Genomic DNA, 16,733 nt, shown 5'->3' with positions numbered 1-16,733 from the left:
CCTTATGACACTGAGGTCAGTGTCGTATGACAGAGTGATAGTGGTTTGATTTGTTAAGTAGAGTTTGCTTTTATTTTAACTTGGCTTCCTACGCAGAGGTTCTCTGTTTACCCGAACATATTAAAGCATATTTCCTCACTCACCTCTGATATCAAGCCACACAGATGTTGTTCCTGCTGTTTGCCCGGGCTTTGAGATATCTTTGTATGAGGTTAATGCCATCACCCCAATATAATGGAGTTTAATGGAATTCTGTTTGTGTAGTTCATAGCAATAAAAGATGACTCTTAAAAAATTCAGCAGCTACATTTTCTCTTTTAGAGAAACAATGGCCCTAATACTCCACAGAGCCCGCTGTCAACAGTTCTCATAAGGACTATTTCTTTGGTAGTAAGTCGTTAAAAAACTTTTCACAGCAATCTCTGTGGATTATCCAGACTAATCAGGACACGCGTTCTAGAGAGACACGTCGCGTTTGAATTATTTAAATGCAATTTCTCAAACTCCATTGTATTAGTGCCAGAATTAGTTTTGCAAACAAAACCCAAACATCTAGTACCTGGGAGCCCTGGCATTGACTGGAGCCTGTGTAGAGAGCAAACGAGCACGGCGTATTAATCAGCCAACTGTGTGGCTCTTCTAGTGTACCTACATAACAAAACATCTGACCACTGTTGTCCACAGATCGCCCCTCTACTCAAAGCAGTAGAGAGCATTTCACTTTTCAGAACAGGCACTGTTGTGGTTAATCTGACGTATCTGCATGTGGCTGATGATGACTGTCAAAGTACAAAATAAGCCAAACGATGACCCATTCATTCCATTCAGTGGTGGGGAGTTAGGATCCCACCCCTGACATTAACCCGAACGCAAAACAGACTCTTCTGTGTCCAGCGTTCAGCACATTTAGTTGCAGGCTCTTCTCTTGAAAGAAAGTGTAGTCTACGTCTGCAGAACTACACCCCCCCCCCCCTCAGTCCTCTGTGGTCTTCCCATCTCACTTAAGCATTCCTGACCATTTAAGTGGATTCTCTTTACTCAATGTTCACTTGGTTTGTTCAACTCACTGACCCAGAAGTAATGTTTGTAAGCAGACTCGTATGACTGTGTTTTTCTTCTTCTTCTTCTCCTTTAAATGGAAGTGCAAACTCTCCACTCACCTTCAACATTTTCTATTTACTGAGACAGTTGGAAAGTAGCGGGGCAGTCAAGAAGTTAAACTCCCATGATTGCAGAGACTCAAACCCATCTCACCGTCGGAGTTTTCATGATGTTTCTTTCTTATTTAGTTTAGCAGAATGGAAGGAGTGACGCGGAGGTGTTATGGAGTATTTCTTTGTTTGTGGCTGCATAATTATCTGCTGTCTGTAGGCCTGAAAGTACAGCCTTCAAATCTAAAATAGCATGTAATTGTAATGCATTGTAAAAGAAGGAGTGCTGCAAGGTAGACCAGCCTAGTATTTAAAAGAAATGTGGCATATATTGTGGAGATGCTTGCATGTAGATCGACATCCTGGTGTTACGACAAACAAGGAAAGTGAGGATTTTCATTGTATTTCGTTTCATCACTCACTCTGAGCTGTGCATCACCAGCAGTAGATCTGCTGCCCATGTTTGTTTCTGAGAAACCCGGCCAATAAACTCTGCTTTAATCTGGGCAAAACACATTTAATAGCAAACTAGATTCAGTGCATTTCATTTAGCTTGTCCAAAAACTAATCAGCATCAATTCATCACTTGAAAAGTGAGATAAGTAAAGCCAACATGAATCTGTTCCCAAGTATTTAAATTGTCAAAGAGCAATTGCTGTTTAGAGAGTAAACCCCTGTGGAGGAATTTGTGCCGCAGAATAAGAGTCCTGGGTCAGTGACCAGACGATTCCCGTCCCAATAAATGACTGTGTGACTCTGTGACTCTCAAGCTAAACAGAAAAGATGTGCTGAGCTGAGCCACGATGCAACAGCACAGCCTTTAACAGCTGCTGAGAGGAAAACGAATGGCAGTGGATTGAAAATGGAATCAGAGGCAAGAACCAATCAGGATCCTATAAAATTGGAGATTTGGTACATATATAATAATAACAATAAAAAACATGAGGACAAATGTGTTGTGACCTGTAGGACACTACATAATATCTATGACGTATCTTTAATATTGATGTGGGGTATCGGTGGTAGAGTGTAAACGCATTGTCCTCACATCGTCACATTGTACTGCATCAGTGCCTCTAATCAACTATGAAATCGACAACTTACAATGAAAAAAAAAAAGACACCTTTTGTGTCAACATCTCACAACTAATCTCGATGTATTGCGTTCCTCAATTTTCTGTACCGCTGCGCAGAGGCTTGATGAATTCATATCCGTGAAAGTAAACATCTGTCTCAGCTGCTGGAGAGCTTGGAACCACAACACACGGCTTTAACTGAGTTGTTGCTTACAGGGTGTGAAGTTGCGATGCGGCAAATTCACAGGCGCATTAGCAAAAAACCTTCTGAGGTGATGCATTTAGTGCTGCGGTGTTAGCAAAATATACGACCTATCTGGAGCAGTGTTGGTGTATGTTCAGAGCCTCTGTCTGTCTGCTGATGCCTCTGCAAGGATTTTAAAGCATATTTGCAGAAAGGTTGCTGCGGAGTCTATAGACAGCTTTATCTGCAGCACTAGAAATTATTTAAATGGAACATTTGTATTCTATGAGTGTGTTCATCACCAATAGCAACACCATCATTTGAGCTATGAATTCCTCAGAAGTCCAGCCTCAGCAACAGTTCTCATCTGTGTATCCATCCATGCGTCTTCTATCCTTCCTCTCATCTGTCCTCCTTTTGTTAATTAGTAAGAGGAGTCTTAAAACTGCTTGCGAAGCCATTCCCCTTTTGTGCGCTGCATGGCTGAGTTGAAGGCCTTATTATTTCCTCACAAAGGGAGCCTGGTGAACAGACATTAACTCAGATTCAAACCAAATCCACCAACATCCCAATTAGAGAGATTATAGCTGTCACAGTACATGCCGAGCCGGGCTGCCTCACCTAACCGAAGGAGTCTAATGAAGTACCGACAGCTGCTGTGAGACACACACACACACACACACACACACACACACATATGTGCACACACAAGTGGACATGCACACAAACACAGGCAACAAATAAGTATGCATCCTTAACATGCACTTGCAAAGACGAGTGTATGCAAGTACAGGCACAGACGGAGAGGGAGACTCAAGCACACATTCAACAAGTCCACTCTCTGACAGACGTATGCAGAACTAAGGTAGACAACGGTACACTTATTTTCACACACACTCATTGCTTGCCACACACACACACACACACACACACACACACACACACACACACACACTAATCATCTCCGGCTCTAAGCCCCTGACCTGACAAATCCAGTTTGTGCATGTGTGAGCAGTGGGATGCGTGTAGAACATATGAGCTGCTTGTTTGTCCAGTGAGGCTTTGTCAACAAGTCCAGTATTTCCGCAGCTGACGCACAGGGAATGATGCACAAGGTGTGTGCGAAGCTCAAGGAACAGGATCTCGCAGCCAATAAAAGCCCGGCTCCTCCACAAAGAGACGACTCGTACTGAACTGTACAGACAACCGCAGTGATCCACCTGTCTGTCTTCCTCTCTCGTCTGTCTGAATGTCTGCCGATCTGCACTTGGGCTTCCTCTGTTCCTTTTGTATCTCTCTTTCTGTGATAGCCTGTCTTCTGATGCCAAGCATGTTTTTCTCTTTCATTGCCTCCGCTGGGTTTCATTTCTGTGAGAACGGAAGCGGCGGTGGAAGTGATGGTTACTGTCATGTGTGTTATGCGCTCTGCAAACCCCCAGAACTCCGTCCTGACTACCACAACATCAAATGTTCCGTAGTCACGGCACCAGCCTGACTTCATACCTCTCATCGCTCTCTCACTTTCTATGGCTCAGACAGAGGTGGTGGTGAGGAACCTAATGAGGACACGAGAAGAGCCACAGCATCTTTTCTCATACAGGTTGATTTATAGATGTGCAGGATAGGTGGTGCAATACACTGATAGCGCTCCACAGAACGAAAGACAGGAGGGATAATTCAGGATAATGAAAGCGCATTTGGCATCAGAGGTCAAACTGCATTCATCATTTCTCATAACCACAGCTGGTTGCCTTTTAATGCTGGCCCTGCTGTTTTTATGGACAGAAAGCTCCTGGTGTCAAAGCAGTGAAAGGTATTGGTCCTCCAGGTTGTTGGCGCGCTGACAACTGCTCATTGGTGCATTGTGTGTTTTATAGCTGCCTCATGGAGGACTGAAAAGATGTACAGTTTGAGTCCAAGCCCTCTCTGTATTGTCCCTCTGCTCGACAGGAACATTGTGTGGTAATTCACTGCCGTACCATCTTAAAAGGGCCCATCTGTAAACACAGACACAGACAGGTGAAGTGAACGGCATCCTCGGAGTCTTGTTTACATCGCCCCCTGTCTGGTTATCTCCCGTTGCAGGCGACTCGGCAGGCACCTGTGGGGATCCCGGCACACCTGTCCATGCCACCAGGGAGGCGGGGAACTTCAAAGTGCGCAGCAAGGTGCGCTTCACCTGCGCCGTGGGACACACGCTCTACGGGTCGGCAGAGAGGATCTGCTTCCCCAACGGGACCTGGTCGGGCAGACAGCCGTTCTGCAAACGTAAGGGAAACCTGTCAAATGCATCTGTTGATGCTACTTATGAATCAGTAGGAGGGGAGTGCATAGGGATCATACAAAGAGATGACACACACATACTTACTCATGAACTCTTATTCACACAGACGCCGTAAAAGAGTTGCATTATGGGATTGGTGGATCCAGTGTTTTACGGACTTAACCTATGCTTAGTCAAATGTTAGGTTATCTCAGGCCTCCCTCCAGTTTTAATGATTCTTTTTTTAAAACCGGTCTCCCAATTTTAAATATCAATATAATATTGATAAAATACCAAACCTCTCATCAGCTGTAGTATCGAACGTTTTCAAACTGTAACCAGCAACACGCGGGCAGCATGCTAGCAGGAGTGTGCGTCGAGCGTGTGCAGATAGATGCTCGTGTGCGTCCACACCTATGCACACAAATGATTGCAGAAAGCTCACAAACAGTCCTGCAGCAGATGGATAAGTATCTCTCTGCTGCAGTCTGGTGCTTCCTGCCAGCACATGGTGACTGTGACTGGCTTCCAGATTGCGACCAAAAAATTCATTAATTCCAGACACCTAAAGCCAAGTTCTTTTTGGATTGTGATAAATGAATCATTGTGGATTTTGAAGATATTAGTTCACTGAACGGCAGCTCCACATCTTGCATAAATTACCCCCCAGGGGTCAACCGGATATGGAAGCAAATGTTTGAGTGCTTCTGCTCTCTTCTGCTTACTGTCCTTCAGGTTGGCACAGTGCTAGTGTCATTTTGAATATGATAGGCTCTCTGAACGACTCTGTGTATCTGTGTTTTATTCCAACTCTCTGGTTTCCTCCCTCTTTCACTGTCCGTCTCTGTCGTTATCCTTTGTTTTCCCTGCTCTCAGCCTTTTTCTCTTGCGTCTCCCCTGAATCCTCTCTGTCTTAATCTCATTGCCTGGGTCTCTCTCTCTCCCTCTCTCTGTCTCTCTCACTCTCTCTGTCTCTCTCTGTCTGTCACTCTCACTCTCACTCTCTCTCTCTCTCTCTCTCTCTCTCTCTCTCTCTCTCTCTCTCTCTATCTCTCCTCCCCTCCCTTTGCTCCACATCTCTCCTCCACTACCTTTTTATCTCTCCATCTCCAGGCTGAACTCCTGATTTAAAGATTGTTTTAGCCGTCCCTCCCCCTCAGGAGGGAGGGGCCAGAGATTCACTGGAGCCTGAATGAGTTTCAGTGCCGTCTGTCTGTGATCTAAAGCCTTGTCTGGTGTTAAAACCCATCCATCCATTATCCACAACCTTTCACAGTCTCTGGAAAATGGTCACTGTGGATATTCAGCTTAATATTTTCACAATCCCATCAGGGCCTGTTCTGTCTGTCTGTCATCGTGTCTGTCTTGAATTATAAAAAGAGGAGCCAAAGAGGCTAGGGGTGTGTGTGTGTGTGTGTGTGTGTGTGTGTGTGTGTGTGTGTGTGTGTGTGTGTGTGTGTGTGTGTGTGTGTGTGTGTGTGTGTGTGTGTGTGTGTGTGTGTGTGCGTGTGCATTTACAGTACAGTAATGTGAGCATAATGGCACCTGCTGTGTGCCTGAGTGATGCATTTGCACCTTGGGGGGTGTGTGGTAATTGAGAAATCACCATCGCACCTACAACACGTCTGCCTCCTACAAAAATCACTATTTCACATTTTCCAGGCAATTAGGTGATTGAGAGAGCAAATCAGCTCGTAATCAGACATGATTTGGAGCAGAAGAAAAACAGCAAACTCTGTCCATTCTTCTCTTCAGGGAGGCATTCCTGCTGGTGCATTCTGGAACCGATGTGAAGGATGTCTTAGTGTAGAACGTCTGTTGTGCATCTAAAGCAACACTTTCCATGGAAGTCAGCCTCTTGTCTGGGTTCAATATGTGCTTATTGAGTGATATTTCATATATTATAAATAATTCTACATGCTAAATTCTTGTTAAGTGTACTCCTTTCGAACATATATTTGTTTATTTAGAATTTGCTGTATATGTTTACTGTTCATTTTATTGGTTATTCTTGTTTTGTTTTGAAAACACACAAACTGCACTTGATTTACTGAAGAGTCGGTGATGGGGGTGATGGGGGTGATGGGGATTTGTGTACTGCTGCAGCACCAGCTCTGCTCATTACCCTCTCTTGATAAAGCGGCGATGCTGCATAGATTCGTGGTTCTTTACATGTTTGGCTCACAGCTTGTCCTCCCCTGATGTGAGGCACAAACTCTGACACCAGAACAACGATTTCTATCTGCCCATTTCAGATTGTTCCCCCTGAGGGCTTATCGCACTGAGCCAAGAAACTACAAGTATTAGATCGGGTCAAAAGCAAAACTGCAATTATTTCATAAATACATATTACTATTGACACAATGTGGAAGGAATGTATTTTTTGCAGCCCTTTGAATCACCTCGAGACCTTCAGAAGTCGTCTTTCAGCCACCTTGGAGACTCCCAGCTGTCGGATTGTGAATCACCGATATGGAAAATATAAAATCCATTACTTTTTTTACACTTGTGACCTTCACCTCCTCTCTTTTCTCCCCTGTGTTGCAGCGGTGCAGTGTGGGAACCCAGCCACGCCCGCTCACGGCCGTATTTCCCGCGTGGACGGCACAACCTTCTCCCACTCCATCGTGTATTCTTGTGCGGAGGGATATTTCCTCACCGGCTCGCCCACGCGTCAGTGTCTGGCTAATGGCACGTGGTCTGGAATGACTCCCAACTGCACAAGTGAGTTTCACATGCACGCAACACCAGACGGAGCACAACTCGTTGATTACATTTAGCTCGGTCACACCACGCACCTACGTCGGCGGAGTCGGAATAAGTCATCGTTGATTTTTAAAATGGAGAAGAAAAATACCGAAAGACGGGGCGGGGAAGATTGGGCGCTCCCGTTGGTGCGTGGCAGTACATTGCTGACCAATTACACACGTCCTAGTCAGTCAAAATAAGTGTCAAGAACAAGTTAAGCATGTCCTTTGTACTGTAAAGCAGATAAAGAATTGAGAAAGACAGGCCTGAAGATGATTTAGCTCCTTATGTCTGCCAAAAGGAGGCGCTCTGAATGATCAACAGCGGTGCTAAAATAGAGTATAAGATTTCAAATAGCGCATAAATCTCTCTGAGCCTTCTCTCCCTGCAAAGCCTCAGAACTGTCAGGACGTTTTTTTTATTGTCTGGTACTCGGCAAATGAGCCTCGCAGTAATTAAGAAGTATGCCAATCTATATTCAATTTGCACCAGTGTGACTATCAAACAAAATTACACATTGTTCTTCTCTCTGAAAATCACCATATTCCTCCTTCCTCATTCTTTTTGCTTGTTATTGAATCACAAGAAAAGATAAATGGTATGGGCATAATTTTCAATTTTGGAATGAAATGAGTCTCTGGAGGGAGAGACACAGGGAGGGAGCGAGGGAGAAGGAGAGGAAGATTGAAAATTGGATAATGATGATCAAAAGTGCAGAAAGGGGGAACGGCTTTTGTGCCTCTTTTTGCCCACTTTTCCGCCTGCTCATCACCAAACTTATCATTGTTATCCTCCTGCATGCTATCGCTTCACACTGGATGTTAGTGGTCAGTTCAGGGACATCAACGCGCCATCAACAGCAACAAGATGCCAAGATTGGCCCAGTGTGCCTTCATTAAGGAGGCAATCATTTTCACGGTTCATGGGTAATCGATCATGTAGGTTACCAGATCAAAGTCACACTACGTTCTCAAGGGGAGAGAGAGAAGTTCTTCTTTTAAAAACCAAAAATGTCTCAACACTCTTGATGTCTGATAAATGAAGTTTATAGAGCATGTTAAAGAATTAGCGAATTAGCGGAAGTGCAGTGGGAAAGAGACGGGCTCAGTGAACTGTGACGTGAAGCCAAAGAGCACTAAATAAAGTAAACAGTAAACACTGATTATCCAGGCCGACTCTCTGCCTTCTAACATGCCGGGATTCTGCGGATTCATATCTACCTTTTTAGATTTTAGTATTCTCTTTCCCTCTTTTCCATTCCTTCCCTCTCTCCCCTACTTTAAACGCAGACACCGGCGTCGTGGCTGTGGGCGGATCGTATTGAATGAAGACGTCACAAAACATCTATAGGGGCAATTAGAAGAGAACAGTCAGATTTCTGCCGCATCAATCAATGATTTTATTTGTGCCCAGTGGGGCAGGTGGTTATGCAGCAGATGGATGCATACATTTAGCAGACATAAAACACGGGGCATATAAATGCAACCAATAACAAAACCATCTGATTCTTAAACATCATTTAAATTAGCAAAACAGAATCAGAAGTCATAGTGGTAAATAAGTAAATTCCACGCTGAGCATCCTGTCCTTTCTTGAGACAGAAAAGGAAACTTAAAGATCTGCAAACGCTGCATCGGGTCACCGGCAGACCTGAGGTATGTCGGCGTGGCTCATCAGAACGATGCAGTTGGGGATGAGCGCAGGTTTTATGGGGACCAGGTTCTTGCGCCGCATGCAGACTCCTCTGATTTCCTGCTGCAACGCGATCCCTCCCACCAACGTGTGTTCCTGGGAGCGAGTAAACGTACTAAATGAAAAATCTGTTGCGTCGTTGAAGTCAACAGCCTGCAGCTTCTCTGCATTGTGCTGACTGGGTTTTCCACTCCTACAGATAGACACGCACACATAAACATTTATCCACACACACACACACACACACACACACACACACACACACACACACACACACACACACACACACTGTTTCTGTCTGTCTTTTCCTCGTCCACGTGAAGAGTTTCTAGTTGATGGCAATCGAAATCTGTATCAGCTGTCTTTCATCCACGCCAGCTGCTCCTGGCTTATGTTTGGAGAGACATATCACGCTTATTTCAAGATGATGCGTTTCAGTGTTTGTTTGTTTGCGGCTCAGAGTTTAAATGAACTATTATTCGGCAAACAAAAACACTCCTGTTACACAACAGTATGCATACACACTCTATTAAGTACTTACACACTGTACACATGTATTACATGCACATTTTACTGTATTATAAATGAAGTACATCACGTGTGTTCATCACATTACTTTCTTTTTTTACTCTTGTTACTTTACATATTAAGATTTCTGCATAGAAAGAGCTTATAAAATATGATGGTTCTTTGAATGAAATACCACATATTGTTTATGAGTGCAGCTGAAACTCTTTTGATCATCGTTTCATGTGAAACATTCGGTGGTCCTGGCTTCACAAATGCCAGAATTTGCTGTTTTTCCTTTTTAATTACTTTAATAAGTATAATTTATTTTTAATCATTTAGAATTTTGGACCATTAACGAGACAAAACAAACACTGTGGACTCTGGGTGTGATGGCATTGCTCACTGTTTTCACCAACAAATCAAGTGATTTATGGAGAAAATAAACAGCTGATTGAACCATAATGACGATAATCACTAGTTCAGTCCCGTACAAACTACTTCAAAATGAGCTCCACCTCAACAGTAAAATCCTGCCTTTGCGTTAATGCATAAGTAATAATCTGATTATATAGTGTATTACATACTATAACAGTCTTTTAATACTTTAAATAAATTTTCCTAATTGTACTTAACATCTACTTCAGCAACATGTTCAATGCAGGACTTTAACTTGTCACAGTGAAGTTTGCTCTTTCTTTAGATCTCAGTATTATTGGAGGATATGTTTATCGTTTCAGTGTATTACTATCTGCATGGATAGATGTCGCTCTAGGTTTGAGTGGGACAATATGTTGCTGTATGATTTAGTGAACTGACCCAAAACCCACAAGACCAAGAAATTAGATCAGTCTGACAGGTCAGTTTATTTATTACACAAACGTTTTTTATTTTCCGTTAAAAGGTAGACAGGCAGCTGTAAATGTACAAGTGAAATGAGAAACCATGGACTTCATCATGAGTCACTGTGCATCAAACATCTGATAGACTACAGGTTACAGGGGCAGGAATGTGTGAGGAGGGTTTAGAATGGAATTTACTGAACAGATAAACACGATAAATAGCCATTAGACACATCGAGGCTGTACAGTTAAGCATCCATTCCACAGTCTCACCTGTCAGCGCTGTAGCTGTAGACTGAGAATGTTCTAGATACACATCTAGATTATTTGTTCAACTCCAGACGTGTGTCGGTGCAAAGTGAAGATCCCACTCCGTGCTCACGACCAGCAGCTCTCTGGTGTTTCTCGTCGGGATACAAAGTCGAGTCTCGCCCAGCGACGATAAAGATGTCCAAGTGTCGAGGTCCTTGGCAGCAACTGAACGTAATCAAACGGGAATTAATTTGAAGGAGGGGGCGTTAGCGGGGACAGCCATATGCATCAAGCTGGCATCTCACACTAAGGTGAACAAGTCAGGAATGATTTTGTAATAAGTAGGCACAAATTAGGGCTGCAAGATTAAACAAGGGCTGAGAAAAGAAAAGCAATCAAATAGACGCTGGCAACTTACAACTACATCAGAGGCAGCACTAGGGTGAGACCTGAGCATGTAGTGGGCCAACACTTTGCCATCTGCTTACTTTGGACTAATCACGCCACAAGAAGAAGCCAAGAATAAGCACATGAAAAGAGACCCAATATATTCACCGGGTTCACCGTCAAAATCTCACTGATAAAATCATAAAGGTGCATTTTAGAAAGGGAAGATGTGAATAAAACATGTGCTGTTAGGATAGCTTTGATACACCACACAACAGATGCTGTGTGATGATGATGTCACTGCTTGATCATAGACTGATGTGGCTGCAGCTGTATCATCAACGTCAATATTTGTGAACATCATAATAAGTCTTGAAAAATCATTGTTTAGTTAGAAGACAATGCTGCATATTATGCACCATGATGTATTGTGATTACTTTGATGAGATCATGCTCAACAAACACAATGTAGCGACACAAACTCGTTTGTGCTGTTGTGCTCCATCCAATTTTTAGTGGCGAGTGGATTTTTTTGTACATGTCGATGCATTGTTGTCCATTGAAAAACCATTATTTCCTCATATCTGGAGACTTTAAAAGTTTGAATAAATGTTCCTTTATGTGTTAATGGAATCCTCCAAAGAGCTTCTAAAACCCATTTCATCATCTAACAGATGCATTGTCACAAAGCTTAAAGCGAGCCTCTTATCTGAGTCCATGAGCGGTATTTAATTTGGGAACGTTATTGTGTGAATCACTGTAACCACGTGTCATTATAACGTCATCTGGGACGGAATGTAGAGATGGCAAAGATTCCCACGTTCATAACTTCTGAGCGTTCCCGTCGCCGGAAACGACTCAAGAAGACGGTGGTGTGATTTCAGTGTTGTTTGAGTGAAGGTCAAAACAACCGAACTGTGCATTAACAATTGAACACTATTTGCAACTGTCTAGAAACGCACACAATCAACACTCAGTTACTGATGAGCGCCACGCAATTAAGTAACAACTGCTGGTGAAAGGTCGAGGGTTGCACCATTTGTGACTGTACTTGGCACATCTGTTCGACACTTTGGAGCTAAGAATGTGTCCGAGAGGATCACCGTTAAGCACCAGCCACAATTTTTGTCCTATAGCCTGTGAACAAAAACAACGAGGACCAACCCTCACCACTCTTTCTCCAGAGTGCATAGCGATGTGGGTCAGTCAGTCAGGATGATTTCTGATGCTCCTGCCTTATGTTTGACGACCGATTTGCAGTGATCGCCTGCGGCGACCCCGGCATTCCGGCGAACGGACTTCGATTCGGCGACGACATCACGGTGGGGCAGAATGTGACGTTCATGTGTCAGCTGGGGTACGTGATGACGGGAGCGGTCCGCTCTGTCACAAGGAGCTGCACCAACAATGGCACCTGGAGTGGCACCGTGCCGGCATGCCAAGGTAAGCACACACCCCACCCCGCCCCCCCCAAATGCACATGCACGGCATTGTACCCGTGACGCAGCGGACGGTCAACCTTGATAACCATCAGACCGTGCTGTAACAACCTTGGCACGCTAGCCCACTGTCACGTACGATACCAAGTACATGCTTACACCCTGACATCTAATGAGATTAGCAAGCAAGGTGACACAGAACTTCCCGTGTGGTCAGATAGTGTCATATCGTTCACTTCAGGGCGCCGATAACGGCGGTGCCAACGGTGCGTAAGGTCGAGCGACTACAGACGCGCACCCTCAGATGCACATGCAGGCGTGTGTATTTGCAGAAGTATAGAATTGCACACATCCACATAAACACGACAAGCAATTTTGAATCTGTTTTTTGTTTTTTATGTCCGGTACATTACAAAAGTAGTGCTGTAGTTTGACGAGCCCCCAGATAAAAGACGGCGTCTCTCAGCTAGCTTTCAGGCAAAAAAAAAAAAAGATAAAATGTTTAATACATGTATTTTTGGAGCACCTGATCCAGGACACGGTGATTTCACCCACACCTGCTTCTGCAGTAGAGTTGCACCTGTGATGGCACAGAGCCAAGGCTAAAACTTCCTCTGACACCCGGTGATGGATGGCTAACAAGTCCTCTTTATCCCAACAAGGATCTCTGTAATTGCGCTCCAACAGTTAATCACTGGCTTCTTCTCTCTAAAAGTACGTGTGTGCTCTCTGGGCTTGATTAACATCAAAGTTAAAAAAGTCCACTAAGAGGACTTGGTTGTTGTACACCCATCAGCACTACATCACTCTATGATTTATGATGCTCGGGTGGAGGCATAGATTAGCATGTCTGCCATCGACAGCCAAAAGTAAGTATTGCAGGGAGGGATTAACTTGTGCAGCAAACAGTTCAAAAGTCCACCAGAGAAAGGGGAGAGCCTAGCAGGCGAACGGTGGCTTACTGTTGCTAAGGAACTGTTCCCAGGCTGATGCATCGGTTAGGGAGGAGGAAGCTGGTGTTGAATTGGCCTCTTGAGAAATGGGAAAGGACAAATGAACTGCGAGAGAATTAAGAGGCAGGAGTGTGAGACGGACATGCACATGAACCAACGAACGTAACAGGTGGGAGGAATACGCACAGGTAAGGGATCAGGAAAGGGAACGAGGGATCAGGGATTGTAAAAACATGAAGCCCGTTCCTTTTTCTTATGTAATGGCTGTTTTTGGTTCTAGATATACTGTCTATAGGTACCGTATATAGTGTCTAGAATGTCGTTGTTATCCGGTGGTAGTCTGTGTCATCACCTTTCCTTAGCTCTCAAGAGGAGTTGTGGTTTTAAGCCGCACACTTCTTGCCCTCCTCCGGCTCCCGTAGGACCTTGCCTCGATGTTCACAACATCCAGACTGACACTGATTTCTACTATTTCATGGGTGTGTTACATTATTAATGCTCCCTGTTCTGTGGTATGTTGAGGCTGATGGATCCATGGTCGCACAGCTGTTACCCAAGGCAGTTTTAAACGGGGGGGGGGGCATGGGTGTATAAAAGTGTGTGAAGCTCCTAACCTCCAAGCTCTAATCCTTGACAGCTACCGCAACAGCTCAGGCACTCAGCCCCGATACTGCTACGCTTGATGGGGGCGGCGTGGAGAGGAGAGAAGCTCCAGAGCCGAGTCATCCTCATCACACTCGCAAAACTCACACCATGCATGCGTACGGTCGCATGGCGGCATTCCATTACACCGGTGTGTGTGTGTCTCTCTCAGGCGTACGGAGGCGCAGACGTCGGTTGGTGCTGACCTGTAGGCATTAGTCAGCGAGCCACAGGGTCCCTCCTGCCTCCTCCTGCCCTCGCCGCTGCTCTCGCTTCTCCAATTGTACTTATTTCTCCCGTGGGGTAAATGAATAAAAGAAAGGCAACAGAAAGGATTTTGATTACTAAGTGTATGCGCTATATTAATTTCTGTGTGTACGGGGTGTTAAGAAGCAGTTCAGATGTGTTGGGCTTTCTTTTTTTTCCTCCTCTCCATTGCTCACTTCATCTCCTTTGGTCTCTTTCTAAGACTATCTAGGACAAGCGATACAACAGCTTGCTGGTAATCACGGCTTTTTTTATCATCTCTCGCTGACAGCCTACGCTGAGAGAGGTCTTAGATATTCTCTCAGTCCTTTTCTATTTTCTCTTTTTGCTTCTGCAACTGAAAACAATGCCTCTTCCAATAGGATGGGTTGCCTTTTTTCTCTTTTGCATGATTGGGTTCAAGTTGAAGGTGCAGCGGTTCAGGCGGGGCGAGCTGTTTGGAATTGTCGTGTTGCGGGGCATCTGTCATCCTGTCACAGATTTGAATGATGTGCCGCGAGGATAGGAGCCGATATTCCAGGGAGGGAGGGGCAAAGAGCGATTGGGGGGGGGGGGGGGGGGCCTACTCTTTTGCTACTGAAAGAGACAAAGAGTTTCTACGTGTGTCGGCTCTGTGCATCATTTTAAACATGATGTGTGTGTGTGTGTGTGTCAGTGGTGTGCACAAACACACTGCCGATGACACATCCTAAGCTTCGCCCGGCAAGGATTCAGTTTGAATCCCAGGTTTGGCGTGTTCAGCTAAGAGGCACTAATGCTGCTTAGAACTACTTAGGAAAATGGGGACACTCTCCACTCCCCATTCAGCTCTGCCTGCCACCCATGCCTTGCCTTTTTTTTGTACTTTAAATAAATGAAAAAATAAAAGTAATTTCTGATGCACGGCTTATGGGATTAGCGGGCCTACCCCTCTAATCAGCCTAATTTGCCGACTCGCACACGTGTGTTCACGCGTTCTCCACATCCAGCCGGGCGTTTTAGAGAGGCGTCTCAGAATGAAGTGCCTTTTTATTCTAGGGCTCCAGAGCAACAGCATGGAAAGACTCACTTTACTAATTCATTAACATCAAAGAGAAACGATTCCAAGTGAACTTGTTCCTTCAAAATGAAAATGACTTTACCAAACAAAACATTAAAAAACAGATTGCAACACGGGTGTGGTTTTATTCAGGATTCAGCCTGAATATCTTTCCAAATATAGCGTACGTCTAGAGCACATGTACCGTACACTGCTGCAACGCGTCCATATGGAAATCTTTTTGGATCCGCTGCCAACCGAGAACAAAAGATGGTTCCACCTTGGAGAGAAGGTGTGAATATCCCACAGTGGCTTGCTCCACATTTACTGTAAGTTGTTTGTGTCGAAAAAGTTGAGGAGGCAGGAAAGTTGTCCGTCGTGTGGCTAACCTCTATCAATGCTATCATAAGAAACCACCATGTGGTGTGAAAGCTAGCTTTAAACGGGTGAAATCTGTAAATAAAATAACTACAGCTGGGATCTAGTGCGTATGAAAGGAAGCCACCATGCAATACTCTGTTCATTGTGCTTCATACCTAATATTGAGACACTCGGTCCATCGCTCTGCCTTCACATTGCTGCGTCAGTATTTCTACGTCATGATGTACTTGGTAAATGAAAATGTCGTTCTACCAAAATGCTGAACTTTAACTTCAGAGCCGAGGCGTCAACATGACGGTCTAAGTAAGTGGATCTGTAAACTAAACGTCTGATCTTGGCTATAGCCCGGCTCCAAATCTCAGATCTTTGTTTGAGTGTTTCGGCATGCGTGAGAACGTGGAAAAGAAAAAGAGAATTGGGGAAACGATGGGTGTATAGGGAGGGTAGTAATGGTTTAAAACAAGTGCTATAATTTATTCACATCCCTAAAACCCATATCCCATCTGCATCCCCACGGGTTCATCTCCAAGTGTGTCAGAACAAACTCCGAGCTTTATTATGCATTCATTTATTACATTTGTTGAACAGAAGGTTTATGTCTTACACAGCCACAAGATGTCCCCTTATTTCTTACAAATATTTTAGTATACCCCAAACAGAACCGGCAGAACAATCCCACCCAGTGAAAACACGGATCAGTTCTCTGTTTCCTTCAGTCATAATCCACATCATGTAGAATTGTAAATTTGTTGCCTGTGTATTTGACAAACCGTGTTTATTTGTATCCTACTTGAAGAACTTCAGTCCTGTTAAAGGAAGCCGTGGTTAGGCCTTCTGTGCATTTTATCATTCTGGATTTAAATGGGAAGATAGAACCTGTAACAAGTTCATTACAATGTTTAACACATTTTAACACCACTGACCCTCTCAC

General features: G+C 44.3%; 1 protein-coding gene across 5 annotated transcripts in view; it reads left to right on the top strand.

Moving 5' to 3' along the window:
* LOC137891710 (CUB and sushi domain-containing protein 3-like) overlaps positions 1-16,733 on the top strand; it is a 197,386-nt gene that overhangs the window by 156,688 nt on the left and 23,965 nt on the right. For all 5 annotated transcript variants that reach the window (XM_068736465.1, XM_068736464.1, XM_068736461.1 and 2 more), the window contains 3 exons: positions 4,497-4,679; positions 7,222-7,398; positions 12,363-12,545. In XM_068736465.1, the coding sequence (XP_068592566.1) occupies positions 4,497-4,679; positions 7,222-7,398; positions 12,363-12,545 (543 nt within the window). The remainder of the gene's footprint in view (positions 1-4,496; positions 4,680-7,221; positions 7,399-12,362; positions 12,546-16,733) is intronic.

This window comes from Cebidichthys violaceus, unplaced genomic scaffold, assembly GCF_023349555.1.
Source record: "Cebidichthys violaceus isolate CVI_PGR_0920_01 unplaced genomic scaffold, fCebVio1.0.p SCAF_7, whole genome shotgun sequence".
NCBI lineage: Eukaryota > Metazoa > Chordata > Actinopteri > Perciformes > Stichaeidae > Cebidichthys > Cebidichthys violaceus.
This window is presented reverse-complemented; position numbering and strand designations above follow the sequence as displayed.